Below are 20,626 nucleotides of genomic sequence, written 5' to 3'. Positions count from 1 at the left end.
TAATACGAGGAAGACATTGCGAATCCACGTCAAGGTTGCATTTTTTTCGTATCATAGTAACGTTCATAAAAGCGATTTTTTTTTGTTTCAAAGATAGAAATATAAATTAACTGTGTCTACGCGAGACACTGGCTTTATTGCTTCTATAATAAAACCAATTCAATGCTTGCTACTTGCTTTAATTACAATTTACAATGCTTTAGTCGTGATTGTTCGACGATGAATGTATGAATGTGACCTTTCTCGAAAAGGAAGGATCTTGTGCCAATAATGATTATTGTGAGGTATCTTAAGAATATCGTTGAATGCTGTCAGCGCGCGGTGCCGGTAGTAATAAATATTCTGGTATGACGTTTTGGCTAGCTTGCTGTGCTAAATGAGTCAGGCGCCGCGACATACTCCCCCCCGTTGAAAGTCTTCTTTCAACACTCCTAGGTTTCTTGGCCATTGAATAGAGGACTAAGGCGAATGAGTGACCGCCGTATGCTCCCCGTCGCAGTATGGATTTCCGCCACTCTGGTTATGCCATCAGGTCCTGGGAACCTCTGCGAAACCCTTCCAAGGCACCAGCATAATGGTGGCGTGTTATCTTCTTTTATTAAAACAAGATCACCAATTTTGACATTTGCAGTTTCTTGGGTCCATCTTTGCCGTTGTTGTAATTCGTAGATATATTCTCTTTGCCATCTTGTCCAGAAATGTTGTCGCATTTGTTCAAGACGTTGATAGCGTTGCAGCTTGTTTGAGTTCAAATTTTGAACATCAGGGGATGGAAACGATGTTAGTGGTCGTCCAATGAGGAAGTGTCCTGGGGACAAAGGTAAAAGGTCGTCAGGACTGGAGGATAAAGGACCCAAGGGACGGCTGTTAAGTATTGCCTCCACTTATGCAAATAAAGTTTGTAGTTCCTCAAAGGTTAGATGGCTATTGCCTATCACACGCTTGATGTGGTGTTTAGCGGATTTTATACCCGATTCCCAAAGACCACCGAAGTGAGGAGAGTAAGCGGGAATGAAATGAAGTTTGATTCCTTCTTGAGCAGCAAAGTCAGAAAGAGAGGCATTGTTAGTTCTTAAGTATGTGTAGTTCTTTAGCTGTCCCCACGAAATTTCGACCATCATTGTCGGAGAATATTTCCGCCGGCTTACCGCGACGCGATATAAACCGGCGCGAAAGTGACAAAATTTTAAATTTAGTGTTTAGTATCTTGTGTTGTATTAGCAATTTGTATTGTAATGGAAAAGTTTGTCTTTGAGCCATGGCACACAAGTGTTCAAAGGAATCCTTTAACTCTTCAGCTGTTACGAAACCTAGGCGTTGGTTTAAAGGGTTTTTTAAATTAAACATGAATCGCCTTACGTAGGCGAATGATCTTTGCTACATTGATAGTTTAGAGTAGTAATTAATATTGATTATTATCGATTCTGAAACCGTTACTATACTCATCGTGAGCTCTCTTGCTTGCAAGAAGCAAAAAGAGCAGACTGATTACGTTCAACATACTTTGAAGAAATAACATGAATAAGTCCGGCTACCAGCCAGCCAAGTTTAGAGCTGATCAAGCTTGGAGCGTTTAATCCCAATGACTGTTGTTGAGTACCCACAATATCCCATTTTATGTTTACTCTAAGAATGATGTCTATTCATTTAGGCAAATTGAAACTAGGATCAGCTAGTTGTATATGATTATGTAATTTGATATTTTGCATATTTATCGGAGCCTTTGGGAGCTCTCCTGTTAGTTCATTAAGCACCAAACAGGATAAAGTATTATAATTTTGTATGAATTATCGATTGATTTTATACAGGGTGGCCCATAAGTCCTTTGATATGAAAAAAAATTTATTAAAATATTTAGTAAATTTATTAAAATATTTTAGTATTTGTCTTGCAGGCTTCAACTACACTGTTCGATGAATTATTTCCTATTCCAACTATATTTATAGCATCAGTTTTGAAATGAAGGTTTGATTGTTTTATTGTATTTTAAAGCAATGGTAGCAAGATTGCATAACAATGCACTTGGTATCTTTGGTTGAACACGTGGATGATTTAAGTAAAATTATGTTATTTATCCTTTGCACAAATGTACGAAACTTCTGATACACTGTGAAGGCAATAATTATGGATTTGATATTAAGGGATTGGGAATGTTGAAGGAAAGACACTTATCTTGTTTGATGAACGACAACGCGGTCGTGGCGAAGTCTTACTGCTGCTGCTTCGCTGCCGGATCCAGCGATTGTCCAGTACTGCGTTCCCTTTTCCTTCCTTTTGGCGTAGATTGCTGATGCGACGCCGTTATCTTAATGATGACTTGGCACGTTGAATGAGGCGGAACGCGTGTCCTATCACGGTCGCCAAAAAAAAAAAGTATGTCTACGCGAGACACTGTGGCTTTATTGCTTCTATAATAAAACCAATTCAATGCTTGCTACTTGCTTTAATTACAATTTACAATGCTTTAGTCGTGATTGTTCGACGATGAATGTATGAATGTGACCTTTCTCGAAAAGGAAGGATCTTGTGCCAATAATGATTATTGTGAGGAATCTTAAGAATATTGTTGAATGCTGTCAGCGCGCGGTGCCGGTAGTAATAAATGTTCTGGTATGACGTTTTGGCTAGATTGCTGTGCTAAACGAGTCAGGCGCCGCGACAACTGTCTTCAGACTTCGCCCTTTACTCGTGCTATAAGGACCTGAATTCTTGCTAAAGTTATAATTTTTCATTGCTTAGATATATGGACAAGCTCACAGTCCACCTGGTGTTAAGTGGTTACCGGAGCCCATAGACATCTATAACGTAAAACCCGCCACCCATCTTGAGACATGAGTTCTAAGGCCTCAGTATAGTTACAACGGCTGCCCCATCCTTCAAGCCGAAACGCATTACTTCTTCACGGCAGAAATAGGCAGAGTAGTGGTAGATCACCATGCGGACTCACGAGACGTCCACCACTTCACGATTCTAGGTCAGCAAGAAGTGCCCTAGGGGCTAGAAACTTATGACTTATTTTGAATGCAGTATTAAATCTTTGCAATTGATGCCCCTACTCGTTCCTGAGAAAAAAGATCTTAAGTATATTGTGTTCCGGATTCCGACGAACATATAAATAATGGATGAGATCATCGCCATTTTATTTTGTGGAACCGACGTGATAGAGACAGCGAAATTGGCACACCAAACACTTGCTTTTACTTTAACTTATCATGCAATTCATCGTACTTGCTAAGTTCTTTTGAAACCAGTTTAGATACTATTTTTTTGTACAAAATGTAATTAATTTTAAATTGTTTTCGTTTACAACCATCGTAAATTACAGTAAATTATCGCATTCCAACGACCCCAAACTAAGGTTTTCTCACACACGACAAAACTATGAAAATACAGAAAAACGATAAAGCATGATATCTGTATCTTTTTGTTGTTTAAATTTTTTATTTTAGTGTAAATGGTTATAGTAATAAAATGTAAATCATAAAACCAAATATGGATGAAGTAAAAGAAACACCAAAACAAGAATCAGAAAATTCCCTCCCTATGGTACGTTGCAAAGGATATACTACTGGAGTGACTCCGAAGGTCACATCCCAACCTCTATTAAAGTTTCCATAATTCGCTCTACATCATATGAGTGTGATCAATTGATATGGTCCTTCAAGATCAGTTGTCTGTTTTGCCGACGTGCGGTTCCCAGCTTAGAATTGGACCGACTCATATCTCCCCGTGGGTGTTGTAAAAGTTGGCTACTTTTTCTGACTACAATCTTATGCCAACGATAGCATTCCCAAGGAGGGTTCATGTGAGGCAGGCGGCCAATCATGGCATTTGGCATGAGATTGGCGCCTGCGGTGGGCAGGATCACCAATCTCATACCAAATCACTATGTAGCATGATAGCAGGATATGCTGCGCAGACCTCTAATAATGCGGGATAAGAGTATAGACAAGTGATGGGCAAAATACAAATAATAGATGCATAACTAAACTATCCGCGTAGTTCATATGATGCGTAATACGGGACGCAAAGCGTGGTGAAATGAGAGGCGCGGGCGGCGCCGGCGGGGGCGAGTAAACTTTATACATACTTCCATTGTTCAGTTTTCATATCGTTTAAAAAATGAAAAAGTGAACTCTTAGCTTTATATATATTGATGATGATGATTAAAAGTTTTAACACAAAATGCATTTTTTCTGTAATTCTGACCCTCTATAATTTCTTAAGCTTTGTGGCCAGCCATTAAAAAAGTTTGCCCAACACTGGCATAGACAAAAAATCGGTTGTCTGTAAAGTCGGTTTACTGACGATAGTTGAACGTGACGTCATAAGAAAATACTGATGGCATGGTTTCATTTTTCAATTATCGCAATTATCGTTGCTATAAACAATTGACACCACATTCACTTTTCACTGAACTTCATACTTGACGAAAACATGTAAATATATTATTGTATAGCAGCTGTCCACGCGGATGCATTGCTCACTCAAGTAGGAGAGAGACAGACGTCGAACGCTGCCGAACGCGGAGTCCGATTGTGCCTCTTCGTCGCTCGTTGCGCGCTCTCGCTTGAACGCCTCAGAGCGAGGTAACGCCGCATGAGTCATGTTTTTTCGTGCGTGCAGCCGGCTCCATCGAATTATAAGACGTCGTCACGTCAAAAAACAGTATCAAATTTCTCTAACAAAGATACATATTGTTACGCCGGTAAGAGTAACGCCATATATCGCCGAGTAGCCGAACGAATATCGAACGATCTAGTAGCATCTAGAACGCTCGAGAAGTACAACGCCATCTATTGTCAGATAGCGGAAACACTCATAGAAAGTATTCGACTTCTGACGAATGTTCTCGACGATTTTAGGGATGTCGTAATAACTATAAAAGCGTTGCAGAGATAGCACGCAGTCAGTCAGTAATCGGGACTACTCGAAGCGAAACAACGAACGGATCACCTGAAGCAAAGGGGAAGAAGCGAATTGAGAATTTTAAAGTGTTCTGTGTGTGTTCTAAGTGATAAATATACTTTTAAGTTGTACTTTGGCGTAACAATATTAGTTCTACTGCAACTCGAGCTTGTAGGTGCCCATTAGCCACTGATCGAAAGATTAGGCATAGAGTTAGGTAAACAAATTAAGAGAATTTACTGAGTGAAATTAAAAGTATCTGGAAGCAGTAATGCGTTGCCGTTTCAACGATCAGTCGTCATACAAATACAATTTGAAGCCTCGACTTAATATACCAAAGTTCCGTTTCCTACTTGACACCAGGCAGTGAGCACGCCTGTCCATGAAGCCGTAGCTGTCATAGAATACTCGTAGAAGATATTTAAGAAAAACTTGAATTGCGCTAACTAGTTATCTATACTATGACTAATATACTAATAACAATATATCTATACTAATATTATAAAGAGGAAAGATTTGTTTGTTTGTTTGTTTCGAATAGGCTCCGAAATTACTGGACCGATTTGAAAAAATCTTTTTCCATTAGAAGCCGACATTGTACCTGATGAACATAGGCTACTTTTAAAAAAAAAAAAAAATTTTTATTTTTTTGGTTTCATGTGTGTTTTAATGTTTCCGAAGCGAAGCGAGGGCGGGTCGCTAGTAATATTATAAAGAGGAAAGATTTGTTTGTTTGTTTGTATTGAATAGGCTCCGAAACTATTGAACCGATTTGAAAAATTCTTTCACTGTTGGGAAGCTACACTATTCCCGAGCGACATAGGCTATAATCATTTTGAAAAAAATTAGGGATCGTTACTAAAACTCCAATAATGTAACCCAAGGTGTAAAAAAATTACCTAAAATATCCTTTACATCGCGTGCCTTACGAAAACTAATGATTATAGAATAAAATAATGTACTACGACTTTGTAGAACACATTATTATTTACAAAAAGTGTCGCGACAGCATATATCTAACTATTATAGTTATGCCGCAATAAGTGATCTTTTATTTAAAAAAATAAAACAACGTCAAACATCGTTGAAATTTTTGTTAAAGACCCGAGCGAAGCCGAAGCGGGCCGCTAGTCAATACATATAATAAAAACATTTAATAAAATCGTATCTGGTCGCTGTCTGTACATGGAAGATATCTCAGGAAAACTGTTATAGGGGGCTTTATGAACGCAATAGAACCCAAAAAAAATGATTTTTAGAATTTTCGTCTGTTTATCTGTTTGTCTGTTTGTCTGTGCGTTTGTGCACGCTAATCTCAGAAACAGCTCTACCGATTTAAATGTGGTTTTCACTAATTTATTGTGGTAAGCTTTACTTAACATTTAGTGTTTGTTTCATGTCAATCGGTCCATAAATAAAAAAGTTATGCCAATTTAAAGAATCACGTAGCTGGGCGTTTGTAGATTGTTTACGTGTGTGCAGCCGCGCGGGTATACAAAGCGCGCCGATGCCACGCCGCTGCCTCCTCGCCGAGCCGAGGGCTCGACGAGTAAGTTAACCCATAGGCACTTTTTTTTTCTATAGTTAAAAGATTAGGTTGACACGACTTAATAGTTATTAATAATTAAAAAACTGTAATAAAGTTAAACTGTATAATAATCTGTAAGTATTTATAATTTAGTTTTATGATAAGTACGTGTTTACCAAACAACGTTGTGTTAGTAGGTACTACTTATTGTAAGAATGATTCGAAAAAGATCCAACCTCTCCCAGTGCAGCAGCAATGCTAAAAGGATGAAATTAGTTCGATCACAGGAATCTGAAGCAGGTCATGAGGCAATACTCATTACATCTCAGGAACGTCAGGCGAGGTTTCGTGTTAGAGAAACTTCGGCTCAGCGAGAATCTCGATTGAGTTCACATTGTTCTCAAAAAAAGACCACTCGAATTAGGGTGAACAAGGAACAGCGTGACGCAAGTTTGTCCATCGATCGTGAATCTTATATACTATCGCGTAAGTCTGAGACTTTCACTGATACGGAATCGCGCCTGAGCTCCTTAGAGGGTTTGGACAGAAAATGCCCGGTTTTAGGAGACACTTGAAGAACGAGAAACACGTCTCACTGCCGATCGCGAGGCGCATGCACTATCGCTTGAGTCTGAGACCTTTACTGATAGGGAAATCCGTCTGAGCTCTCAGAGGGTTCGGACAGCAAATGCCCAGTCTCAAGAGAGACTTGCAGAATGAGAAGCACGTCTCACTGCCGATCGCGAGGCCCCTTGCACTATCGCTTGAGTTTGAGATTTTTACTGATAGGGAAATCCGTCTGAGCTCTCAGAGGGCTCGGACAGCAAAAGTTTGCCCGGTTTCGGGAGACACTAAAAGAACAGGACGCACAACTCACTACCGATCGCGTTTCCAGCGAGCCTATGCTTCGTGATGATAATAAATAAAGCCCAAGGTCAGACGCTAAAAGTTGTGGGTGTAGATATAAGTGTTAACTGCTTTCCACACAGTCAACTCGGTCACACGGTTATGTAACTCTGTCACATGTTAGCAATCCTAGCAACCTGTATGCTTTGATCCCCGATGGCTATATGTCTATGTCGTGTATAGAGAAGCATTACTTTAAATTAGATTTTTCTAAATACCCAAATGACGGTGCTTATAAACCAAAAGATATGTCCTAAAACTGCTGCCCAAAGTCGCTATTCCACGCGGAGTCGCGGGCACAGCTAGTTCAAAATAAATTTGCACATTGTACACGTCAACTCCATCAGAACGACAACAAGAATGTCCTCGAATGTTTACCGAGCGATGACGGCCGTTCGGTGCAAGTTTTTTCTTTTGTCGTTTCTTACAGACAACATATTATTATATATAATAAAACAGTCTGTAATAACACAATTCATTGTTTCATACTTGACGTAGGTATCTGCATTTATTAGAATAAAAAAAGGTTAAAATAGCTGATAAACATAACAACAGGATTGCATTGAAAACCTTGAACATTATTCGTTACTCAATTTTTACATTAACCTATTTGTAGAGTCAACAATCCAAACACTTACATACTGTAATTCCTTTCATGTATCCAATGATCGGAGGCGCTGGAGGGAGATTACAAGGAGTGAAATCCTGTCGAAATATGATGGTCAAGACCCTCGGCAGTGAGAAAACGACGCGAGGAGGAGGAGGACATACTGCAACAATCGTTTTCGTACAGATTCTTGGGCAGATTTGTTTCTTTCTTTGGTTCTCGACAATAATTAACTAAAGCCTCCTCCAATCGAGCTCCACATGTCTGTCGGTCGTGCCCACTTCCATCCATGACTTTCGTCCTCACGATGTTGTACCATCTCGTCTTATCTTCGGCTGCTCTGGGAGAATTTTACTGTTAAAAGTGAAATCCTTACAACTCATATGTCAAGGTGGGTGGCTGCATTTACGTTGTAGATGTCTGTGGGCTCCGGTAGCCACTAAACACCAGGTGGGCCATGAGCTCGTCCACCCATCTAAGCAATAAAAAATAAAACACGAATGACGTTTACGGAGTGATCACTACAAAAGAACGCACGATTCGTTATTGGTTTTAACGATTCCGACATGGATATCTTTATTTAAAAATGTATCTCGTGGTAGCCCGACAACTAAAGTTAATAACGGAGAATTAAAAGTGATAGTGTAAGTTGACGATACTCAAACTACTGCCGAGTTAGCAGCAGCTTTCAACATTAGCATCAAAACAATACTGGACTATTTGCGTCAAAGGGGCAAGGTAATGAAGCTTCATTAGTGGGTGCCCCGCACGAACTAAACGATCACCAGTGCAACGAATGCGTTAAGGTATGCCTTGCGTTGCTTAACAGGAAACGAAGGAAGCCGCATTGTCACTTGCGATGAAAAATGATTATTATTCATAGCGTAAGCAGTCATTGCGTTGGTTAGACCCTGGTTCAACACCTAGGCAATGGCTCAAGCGAAAACTTACCCTTAAATACGGCATAGTCACTGTTTGGTGGTACGTACAGTACGGGCATACCTATCACAGCTTCTTACCAAATGGCACCAACCAGCATTCCCGCGGGTCTTTACTGTGAGGAACTAGACACAATGATGGAGAAGCTCGCGAATCTCCGACAAGCCTTGGATAATCGGTCGCCCCCTTCCTCTCCTACACGACAACGCTCGACCTCACAACAACACAGACATAAGAGGTTCTCTAAGCTACAAGAGGTAAGGGTTGGAAGTTTTTCTTCAACTACTGTACTCACCAGACCTTACGTCGACAGACTTCTATTTTTTCTTTTGGACTAATTCTTGACAGGGAAAAATACAATACCCGAGAGACAGTAGAAAATATCATTGATGAGTTTTATGGTTTCCGTACACCTGACTGTTTCAAGAAGAGCATTACCGCTGCGCTGGCAGAGTTAAGCCATACCATGGGTACATGATTTGTTTGATTTATAGATAGAAATATAAAAATATTTTATTATTATATATGTCGCATCCGGGTCAATAGTTCGGAATATCAACGATACACAAACGTCAAAGTGACAGAATGGCCGTGTCGTGGTTGACGACTTTTAGTAATATTAAGACGGTGGTTTTGATTATTATTTTAAATGATGAAATGTTGTTTTGATAAATATCACAAAATGAAGGGTAGACTCCGTAACGCCACAGTTATAAAATGGCGGTACGTGGACAGAGTCGTGGCATTCCGTGTCAGACAGTCATTCAGTCCGTATCAGACGGTCCGTCCGTCTCAGTCAGTCAGTCAGTCAGTCGGTCTGTCGGTATGTGCAACGAAACTGTCGGTTTATCCTGTCATTGTGAAAGTTGTGTGTGTTGAGTTTCAATAATTATTATTCAGAAGGTTTTATTGACTTTTTATAAACTGAGTTCAACCAAATACGAGTGATGACGAAACTACCGCTCAGCCATCCCCCGCCCCGCCTACGACATCAGAAGTGGGATCAGGACTCTACTCTCACTGGCGTGACGTGTTTGAACATGTTCGAAGTACAGCAAAAAAAAAACATGATGCAGATCAGAATACTAGTAGTGGTACGCCACAAGAGCGTGAATGCAGCATACGCTCCAGCAAGCAAACAAGAAAGCAAGCAAGTTTCCGTGGGGAAGAAAAATTTACACATCCGAAGTCGTCGTGACCTGTAAGATAAGACGCCCGGTGCGTTCGTGTCTGGCGATGCGGCGGTGTTCGGGTCCCGCTGGCGGATGCAAGTTTTTCTGGTGAAGTGCGTGCTTGTGCGTGCTTGACAAGTGTTTGCGGTTGGCTTCCGCAGTGTGGGAGTAACATCGTGTAGGAGAGGTGGAACCCGCAAAATTGTAGTTTGCGTGGTGGCTGGTAAGATTTGCTGTCGTAAAAAGTTTTCGTGGTGGTAAAATGTCTTGTGAGTCTGCACAGGTAGCTGGAGTGAGTCTTCCGCGGTCGCGGCCTACCCAGTCTGCGAGAACCGGGCAGATCGCCTCAACGGTACGGAGGCCGGCCGACGGGTCCGCCAAACGACGAGACCACGCCTCCAGCACGGACTGCCGAGATTGGAGCCCCCGCGCTCCGGCTGCACTTGCGCTAGGGCGCGCCGCCTCGTAGGAGACTGTGAGGTATCCTTGAATGACTCTGACTGCGATCGCGCGCTGCCGGCGTCGCAGCGCGGCGACGTTCTCGTGGGTAAGGACGTGGCACCAGACGGGTGCTCTATAGTGCCATCGACCGCACGGGTACCATCACCCTGCCTATTTCTGCCGTGAAGCAGTGGTGTATTTCGGTTTGAAGGGTGGGGCAGCGGTTGTAACTATGCTGAGACCTTGGAACTTCTATCTCAAGGTGTGTGGTGCGTTTACGCTGTGGATATCTATGGGTTCCAGTAACCACCTAACACAAGGTGGGCTGTGAGCTCGTCCACACATTAAAACGAAGAGCGTAATCAAACGAAATTAGATACGAAGTTTAAAGGGCCGTTTAAAGTAGTTGAAGTATTGGATGGTGACCGTTATACATTGAAAGCTTTAAATTCAAAACGGACTTACAAATACCCACATGATAGGCTAAGAAAAATGCCAGCATGACACATACCAGTCGAGGTTGATGTAAATGATGATGATGAAGAGCAAGCTTAAATTGTGGTGAAAACTCGAGTAAAGATAGTCTTCGGCCGTATTGTGTTCGACCGTACCAGTAGCTATTACGTAGTCGTAGTCCGTGGGTGCGCGGTGCGCGTTTGGCTCTGGCGGAGGTCGGGGTCTGTAAAGACCATCGTGTGTAGTCAGCGGGTGACGCACACGGGCGATCCACGCTGTGGATGCGCATCATGAGGGCAATTGCGATTGCTGGTCGGCTGGAGAGCCGTGGCGTTAGATATTTTTACTCGGAAGTTTTCTTTGATCTGAGTTCCTGTAAGCTATGCCTGATTTGTACAGAGTAAATTTGAAGTTTGATGAACGACTGTGGTACGTGCTCTGGCTGCTGAATAATGAACTTTGTATACCCTATTGTTTGATTTGGTTAAAATGGTGTTAAAACAGTTTAAAGCTTTGATGACTTTAAATTTTCCGATAAGTCGTAAAGTGTAGTCAGGAGTGATCGAGCGGAACAAGTGTTCTCGTGGATGTTTTTGATTGAAGGTTAACCATCGCACGAGGACGTGTACAGCCAGGAAGACCGTGTCGCAATCAACACGTGATTGCTGCAGCCAATACGAGATATGGGACGCAAGCGCCGTCTGTCGGCGCTCGATGGGTCAAGTATTCACCGGCCGAGCGGAGCGACATGCCGGTAGCTGTGTAATATCGAGTATTTTTGGTAAATGAGAACAATCTGGTGAGTCGTATTATTTTTATTTGGATTTTGGTGCCGAATGTTCTCTTGTCGAGAAATCTATATGCGATGGTTCTCATAAAAGGTCTGTAGATTAGAGTCACAGGGATGACTGTAGATTAGAGTCACAGGGATGACTGTCGATTAGAGTCACAGGGATGACTGTCGATTAGAGTCACAGGGATGACTGTCGATTAGAGTCACAGGGATGACTGTAGATTAGAGTCACAGGGATGACTGTAGATTAGAGTCACAGGGATGACTGTCGATTAGAGTCACAGGGATGACTGTCGATTAGAGTCACAGGGATGACTGTCGATTAGAGTCACAGGGATGACTGTCGATTAGAGTCACAGGGATGACTGTCGATTAGAGTCACAGGGATGACTGTCGATTAGTCACAGGGATGACTTTTTTTTTTTTTTTTTTATTGCCTTTGTAGGCAGACGGGCATACGGCCCACCTGATGGTGAGTGGTTACCGTCGCCCATGGACTTCAGCAATGCAAGGGGCAGAGCCAAGCCGCTGCCTACCTACTGTCGATTAGAGTCACAGGGATGACTGTCGATTAGAGTCACAGGGATGACTATCATTGAACACTTGTAGTCACAGGGATGACTATCATTGAACACTTGTAGTCACAGGGATGACTATCATTGAACACTTGTAGTCACAGGGATGACTATCATTGAACACTTGTAGTCACAGGGATGACTATCATTGAACACTTGTAGTCACAGGGATGACTATCATTGAACACTTGTAATCACAGGGATGACTATCATTGAACACTTGTAATCACAGGGATGACTATCATTGAACACTTGTAGTCACAGGGATGACTATCATTGAACACTTGTAGTCACAGGGATGACTATCATTGAACACTTGTAGTCACAGGGATGACTATCATTGAACACTTGTAGTCACAGGGATGACTATCATTGAACACTTGTAGTCACAGGGATGTCTATCATTGAACACTTGTAGTCACAGGGATGACTATCATTGAACACTTGTAGTCACAGGGATGACTATCATTGAACACGTGTAGTCACAGGGATGACTTAGTTACTGTGTACATGAATTGTACGGGGAGAACTTGCAGCAGTAGTAAATCACTTATTTTCGTTTGTGTAATCTTTCAATGTCGTTATAGAATTTGTGATGACACAAAACTTTTATTTTAGTAGAGTGGTCAGATATGGCCGAGCGTGAATGATACTGTGCGGTATTGGCTTTTGTTTCAGATTAACACACGAGGACGTGTGTAACACAGGATGGCCGTGTCGCATCCGGGTCAATAGTTCGGAATATCAACGATACACAAACGTCAAAGTGACAGAATGGCCGTGTCGTGGTTGACGACTTTTAGTAATATTAAGACGGTGGTTTTGATTATTATTTTAAATGATGAAATGTTGTTTTGATAAATATCACAAAATGAAGGGTAGACTCCGTAACGCCACAGTTATAAAATGGCGGTACGTGGACAGAGTCGTGGCATTCCGTGTCAGACAGTCATTCAGTCCGTATCAGACGGTCCGTCCGTCTCAGTCAGTCAGTCAGTCAGTCGGTCTGTCGGTATGTGCAACGAAACTGTCGGTTTATCCTGTCATTGTGAAAGTTGTGTGTGTTGAGTTTCAATAATTATTATTCAGAAGGTTTTATTGACTTTTTATAAACTGAGTTCAACCAAATACGAGTGATGACGAAACTACCGCTCAGCCATCCCTGGCGCCGTCCGCCGACATATATTTATATTTTATTTTTATAAAAATATTTTATATTTTTGTATACAAAACGGCAAATTCACAGGAAAATTCCTAATACATTAACCATGCTGCCCATTGTAGGTACCCCTGAACACAACTCATGATACATAAATGTATCAAGTTGTCGTGGCCTAAAGGATAAGACGTCCGGTGCATTCGTATCGATGCACCGGTGCTCGAATACCGCAGGCGGGTACTAATTTTTCTAATGAAATACGAGCTTAACAAATGTTCACGATTGACTTCCACTATGAATGAATAACTTCGTGTAATAAAAACCAAACCCGCAAAATTATAATCTGCGTAATTACTGGTGGTAGGACGTCTTGTGAGTCCGCACGGGTAGGTACTACCGACCCACTTATTTCTGCCGTGAAGCAGTAATGCGTTTCGGCTTGAAGGGTGGGGCAGCCGTTGTAACTATATGAGACCTTAGAACTTATATATCTCAAGGTGTGTAGCGCATTTACGTTGTAGACGTCTATGGGCTCCAGTAACCACTTAAGACCAGGTGAGCTGTGAGCTCGTCCAGCCATGTAAGCAATAAAAAAAATGCGTCGGGTGTTCTAAATCTTGATCCTGGGACCTCACGCTCTTGGCTTCAGCTGTTCTGCGCTTTTTGGATAAACGCATGCGTATTTAATATTCGCACCACAAGTATAAAAGAATGAGTTGTGTTATCGGTTGTAGTACGTCGGTCCACAATGCACTGCACTGTCGCATCAATTATTCTTGTTTTTATAGGTAAGTATTTCTTTTTTTTATTTCATTTCGTTTTCTCATTCCTCAAATCTCAATTACTTGTTGACGCTCCAAGGAAAACTAGTTGACCTCAAGAAAAAAAAATATGCCACAAAACGGCTGTTTCTGGTGCCAAAAACGAACGAGAATATTTCGGAAATTCTCTACTGCGAAAACGCAAGCACCATTAAATACACAGAATCTCCAACTGAAGTTCACCCTTTTTCGGGCGTCAATGACCACATACAACGCTACATTGTGGTGAACGGCTCATAGTGTATAGACTTTACTACGTGAATACCGCCATATACCCACCATGAGTTCAAAATCTTATTTTATAGTATAATAGCTTTCCCATCTTTCAAACCGGGACTCCCTAATGCTTCACGGCAGAAATAGGCAGAGTGACGGACATTAAACACAATATGGATTTAGAGACATCTGTATATAAATCTAATTGTGCCTGGAATTCATATTATGTACCTATGTGATCGCTTGAAAATGCATTTTTCATATTAAACTATGCAATATAACGCCGTCAGAAAACTATTCACGCCGTCTATCAAACACATCTGAAAATGTGAGTTGTATTTAAATTTTATATTCAATGAAGATATCGTGATATTTTGTTAGAAAATGACGAAGTGTCTCCCGAAGTTAAACTAAAAAAGTTGATCGTAATTAACATATTCCGCAGTTTTTCCGTGACGACCGTGCAGCAGCAGACATTTATCTTTTTATTTTTGCTGTTTATAAAAACAAGTTTCTGGGTTAGAATGTATTTATTATACATATGTAGTGTAGAGCGTAACACACAAATAAAAATTAACCACAAGATTTTTTTAGTAATAACAGCAGTATATGGAGAGTTCTGCATCACAGAATGTGAGGTTCTGGTGAATATCGACTCAGGACCAGTGTGCGGGAGAGAAGAAACTGCAGAGAACAATACGAAATACTACAGCTTTCAAGGTATTCCGTATGCGAAACCACCGGTAGGACCCAAGAGATTTGCGGTTAGTTTATTTTTATTTTTCATAAAACAATAATAATTCATAGATTAATTAATTTTCACTGAAAATCATTAAAATATTGTTTTTAATTCAACTCAATATTTTTTGTTTTTGCTTTGCTTTCATTCTCAAGTCGTCAGTGACCTTTTTTGAGATGGTAAGAAAACGCCGTAAACCGACCCTAATACCCTAATATAGGGATGAGTGGGTCAAAATATGCTAGAACTAATATAAACGAAAGTGAACAAGGACGGATAGTGAAAAATTTAAAAATGAATAGTTAAATATCTTAAGCCTTTTAGGAACTAGAACCTATTGAGTCGTGGAGTGAACCATTTTATGCTTACGAGGAAGGACCGGCTTGTCCGTCAAGAGACCTTGTCTACGGCAGCATCACCGTGAAACCTAAAGGCATGAGTGAAGACTGTATCTATGTTAACGTCTTTGTACCGGCCACTGCATGTTTGGACTGTGATTGTCTTAAGGACGACCTACTGCCTATACTGGTGAACATTCACGGAGGTACATTCAATACCGGGTCTGGAAATAGAGATTTGCATGGACCAGAATTATTGATGGTCAAAAATGTCATTGTAATTAATTTTAACTTCAGGTAATTTAAAACTATTCATTATTAAAATATATTTTTTAATTTTTTTTTATTGCCCTTGTAGGCAGACGAGCATACGGCCCACCTGATGGTGAGTGGTTACCGTCGCCCATGGACTTCAGCAATGCCAGGGGCAGAGCCAAGCCGCTGCCTACCGAATAATGATCATTTGGTTTGATATCGTATTCAAATTGACAATATATTTTGAATATTAGGTTGGCAGTATTTGGATACTTGTCTCTTGCCTCTGGCAAGATCCCAGGAAACAACAGTCTGCGCGACATGGTCACACTGTTACAGTGGGTTCAGAGAAACGCGCGCGCCTTTGGAGGGGATCCTAGACGAGTGACATTGCTTGGAGAAAGTTCTGGAGCAGCATCGGTTCACCTTTTAATGTTATCCCAAGCCGCTAGAGGACTTTTCGAGAAGTATTCATTTTTTGTATAATAATTGAAACTAGTTTTATGATTTAGTCTCGCATTTACGAGTATGACAATAGTCTTTAAATTAATTTTGACGTTTCGAATACTTTAGTCCTCATATTTGTTTCGATTAAACCGTGAATGTAGTTATGGTTATGTCTATGACTCGCGAAAGCCGAAGATAGTATTATTTTCATCTTGTTGTAGTAAACAAGTAATTTTGTTGGTATTTTAGAGCTTTCCAGGGGAGTTATGCTCGTAGGCGAGCGGTTTTGTTCTGTTTGTCTGAAAATATTTAATTACATATTAAAAATAAATAGAAAATTAAGTCGGGAAGCTAAAGGAAATTGCTGCACTTGCGCGATAATATCATCTTAACAGCAGTTTGCAGATGCAAGCATAAGCGTTAAAGAAACTTCCTTGTGCTGGCTGCATTATGGTAATTTGTCGTTGGGGTAGTTGGATGTCTAACGCTTAAATATACATAACCTCAATCTACCTATGAAGGGGAAAAGTCCCAATAGCATGAAGTAAATTGCCGTTCGTGCGCATCTAAAAATATGTTCTCTATGTTTTCAGAGGTATAATAATGAGTGGCACCGCTATGGCGAATTTCTACACTGCATCTCCAATATACGCTAAAATTATCGCCGAAATGTTCCTCCAAGAACTGGGTTTGAATTGTACTGATCCTGATGAAATTCATAAGACACTGACTGAACTACCTTTAGAAGATATAATGAGAGCCAATGATGTTGTGCAATATAAAAGAGGTCCCATCTCGTTCGCGCCGGTCGTTGAGATAGAGGATCACGAATATACCAGAATTATTGACGATGACCCCATAGCTCTCATCGCACAAGGTCGAGCAAAAGATATTCCACTACTAATGGGTTTCAATCGCGATGAAGGAGAATTCGCCAAATGGATTATAATGATTTTGGATGTTGTGAATCGTTATAAAAGTAATCCTGCAATCATATTAGGACTAAGACTAGCGTACGAATTGCCTTCTGAGGAAGCTTTCGCGAAAGGAAGGTTTGTGGGAAAAAGATATTTTGATGGTGAACCCACGTTGGATGGGTTAGCAAAAAGTATGACGGATATTATATTTCAATATTCTATGATAAAACTGGCACAATGGAGAGTATTGTTGAGATCAGCGCCGACATATTTCTACCTATTTTCGTATGAGAGTGATTTTAGCAGTGTAAAGAGAGCCAACTGGTTAAGTTACAAAGGAACGGCCCACGTCGAGGATCTGACGTATGTGTTTCGCACCACTACATTTCTTCGCGATCACGTGTCGATTCCTCCTCAGACTAGGGATGATCACATGAGGGATTGGATGTCCACTTTGTTCAGTAACTACGTAAAATGCAAGTCAGTATTGTTCTTTAATACAAAATGCACGATGGTTCTTGGCTTGGTTCACCTGATCGTGGACTCACGTTTGAAGTTTCGTTTCAGTAACCCGACATGCACTGAGCTCGATGATCCTCGGTGGCCCCCCACCGATATGAAAGAGTTGATGTATCAAGTCATTCGAGAGCCTCATGTTTACAATATGTCCGCTCTATCCGATGAGTTGATGGAAATGGTGGAGTTTGTCGATAGCGTCGACGACCAAGTCAGGTAATTGGGTTCATGTTTGTTGTTTAATGTTCCCTAGATACGAGTTATGTTATTTACTTATCTAATTATACATCGTATCCGTTGTTACAGGACGCAAACAGAGATCCTTCAGGAGCAATACAAAGAAACAGCATAATTATTTTGTTCAGGTAACGGCGTGGTTCTGTCTAATATACTTTGGCATTGCAGATGTCCTAGAACGACGGCGACCAGGCCTCATTAGATGGACCGTATATGCTAATTTGTATTTGAAAGCTATAAAAATATTATAGAAAATATAATAGGGCAATATTTTGATTCGAAGAATGCTGGTGTTCCGCTCCGGACGGTGTGCACTTAAGGCTTCGTCAAACATAACGCGTAATTAGCGCGCGTCAGAGCGCTATGCTATGACGCCGAGATGTGTTGTACTACTATGGTAACATACCGTAGTTGTACAACACATCTCGGCGTAATAGCGCGGCGTTAGTTTAGCGCTCTGTCGCGCGCGCTAATTACGCGTTCTGTTTGACGAAGCCTTTAGATACTTATTTTTAAGTAGTGTTTGCTGCGTAGTTATTTGTAACCAGTAACAATCATCAAAATTAGAGAAAAAATAAGTTCCCCTTTGCCCAAATCAGCGTGAAATGTTTAATTGTATTTGTTTTATTTATTTATAGTAACTAATTTCAGGAAAGGACTGTCTGACTTCATTGTTTAGGAATTAAAATAAAGAACGCCTATTAAATAATTCTTAGCAAATTGGTTGTTTTATAACATTGATATATAAAAACCCAAGATGCACAGTCTCATACAAAAGTAGCACTCGAAACTGTCCCCAAACACACCAATTATATATACGTAGTTATACTTATACTACAAACATGTATTTTGCAAATTCAACCTTACGCGCATTAGTTAAAGTTGTTATTACAAAGCAGTGTACAATAACCAATCAAATGGAAAGGCCCACTCTCCATAGTGTGCTGGGCCCAAGACGGACATCAAATATTATTATAAAAATGGAGTATTTCAAATTCTTAAATGTATTGGATATCTCAAAAATATATTGAAACTGACACCACTATTATAAAAATATAATAAAAACTTTTCTCGAAGAGCGAAGGATTTTAATTTTTTGATGTACAACACGTGCATGTACGGCCAGAATTTTATTGTAACTGTAACTGTCTGTACTTATTAGTGTGTTCCCAAATTTAAAAACGATCATATAAAATTTTATGTTTAGGATTGCCCTAAACATATACCGCGTAACATTAATCAACCTCGACTGGCTGTGAAAAAGCTAACAAAAAACGTCATCGAAGTCAAGATCATCAAGGGAAAATACAAAGAAGAGAATGTCTTGATCCCGTGTATGCCGATGATTCCAACAGATTTGGTATTCGATTTTAAGCGTCTACAATTTCCCGTGTGGCTGGCCTTTACGATGACCATAAATAAATCGCAAGACCAGCCGTTGCAGGTTTTACGGAATTAACTAGGAGTTTCTCTGTTTCGCCGATGTGTAATTATACATACGTGGCGTGTCGCATTCGCGAGTCGGAGAACCACAACCATCTTTATAAATTTACGCAAAAAAAATATATAGAGCATCAGAAAACTATAAATTGATTAAGTGTATAACTGTGTTGCATTTAATAATGTAGATAAAAAAATTGTTTTAAGTTTTGACCACATTCTATACAAAATATATGTAGATGATACGAAGTTCACCGGACCATCTAGTATAAATTATATTTAAAAAAACACCCATACTGTGTTTCTGTAAAACATAAGTTATACATTGCAGACGTACCTAACACTCGTTTCATCACATGTGCGATTAATTCAAAACAAATGTGGACTGCTTCAACTTCATTATTTGTTATATATACAAGTGGCATTGGCAACGTGACCAAATTCTTCAATCTTTTTAGTTCGGCATACAGATTATTTTCTCGCCGCTTTTCAAGTAAAATTTCGACGGGAATAGGACTCCCACATGCCCGACCCGGAAACCAACGTGTGAGTTGATGATCCGCGCTATTCAACCATTCGGACCAGAAAGCTTTTCATCGATTTTAGGCAAGGAAGGCAGAGGCAGTTACTGTTAATAGAGGTCCCGCAGTAGTCGAAATTCGACTATAATTAATTGGAATTGTAAGTTTGTACACTATTATGATTGTATTTTATACTTCTATAATTACAAATTTCGCCAAGACTACAATATAAAAAATATTAACAAAGACAAACAATATTTAATTATAATCTATTCTCAATTTGACAACAGACGTCAAGAACAAAAGTTTGACAATAAATAGTATGCATGCGTGTGTGCGTCAAATGCATGGTATGTAGTGTGTGTAATGTTTTCTTTATTGATTTAATGTATCTTTTATGCATTATTTTAAAAAAAACATTAGCATTGTGCACTTCTTCTCTATATTCTCTATAAGTGTAGAAAATTTCATACTTCTCCGTAGGCGCAATTTTCGTCAAAAGGGATACAAAGTTTTTGCTTCACGTATTAATAGATTCATGAATACCGACAGTACCTGAGCGAATGTCAAATTAATGCCTCCTGCTGCGATACAAAAGTCGTTTCACGAACGTCATGTCGATACATTGAAATATCGAATAACCGAGAATCTTAGAAGCGTAGAACGCACGACAGCGCAGAAATGACAGAATAATC

General features: G+C 40.3%; 2 protein-coding genes across 5 annotated transcripts in view; one reads left to right on the top strand and one right to left on the bottom strand.

Annotated features, from left to right (window-relative positions):
• PKD (serine/threonine-protein kinase D3) overlaps window positions 1-20,626 on the bottom strand; it is a 130,171-nt gene that overhangs the window by 87,259 nt on the left and 22,286 nt on the right. The window contains exon 2 of one of the 4 annotated variants that reach the window (XM_089738405.1): window positions 7,981-8,112. The exons of the other annotated variants lie outside the window; for them this stretch is intronic. The gene's annotated coding sequence lies outside the window, so the exon portion shown is untranslated. The remainder of the gene's footprint in view (window positions 1-7,980; window positions 8,113-20,626) is intronic. 4 annotated transcript variants of the gene reach the window in all.
• Window positions 13,550-19,048, top strand: LOC114243356 (juvenile hormone esterase). Its single transcript, XM_089738411.1, has 7 exons — window positions 13,550-14,272; window positions 15,116-15,285; window positions 15,585-15,895; window positions 16,108-16,320; window positions 16,894-17,697; window positions 17,785-17,949; window positions 18,040-19,048. The coding sequence occupies exons 1-7, from the start codon at window positions 14,233-14,235 to the stop codon at window positions 18,083-18,085; spliced, it is 1,749 nt and encodes a 582-aa protein (XP_089594537.1). The 5' UTR covers window positions 13,550-14,232; the 3' UTR covers window positions 18,086-19,048.

Source organism: Bombyx mandarina, chromosome 25, assembly GCF_030267445.1.
Source record: "Bombyx mandarina strain Sakado chromosome 25, ASM3026744v2".
Taxonomy (NCBI): domain Eukaryota; kingdom Metazoa; phylum Arthropoda; class Insecta; order Lepidoptera; family Bombycidae; genus Bombyx; species Bombyx mandarina.
This window is presented reverse-complemented; position numbering and strand designations above follow the sequence as displayed.

Excerpts from the sequence above, each read along its gene's own strand:
- LOC114243356 (XM_089738411.1), top strand. The coding sequence starts at position 14,233 with ATGCACTGCACTGTCGCATCAATTATTCTTGTTTTTATAG. Across the intron at positions 14,273-15,115 it reads AATTATTCTTGTTTTTATAG|TAATAACAGCAGTATATGGA; the intron begins GTAAGTATTTCT and ends AGATTTTTTTAG. Across the intron at positions 17,698-17,784 it reads AGTAACTACGTAAAATGCAA|TAACCCGACATGCACTGAGC; the intron begins GTCAGTATTGTT and ends GTTTCGTTTCAG.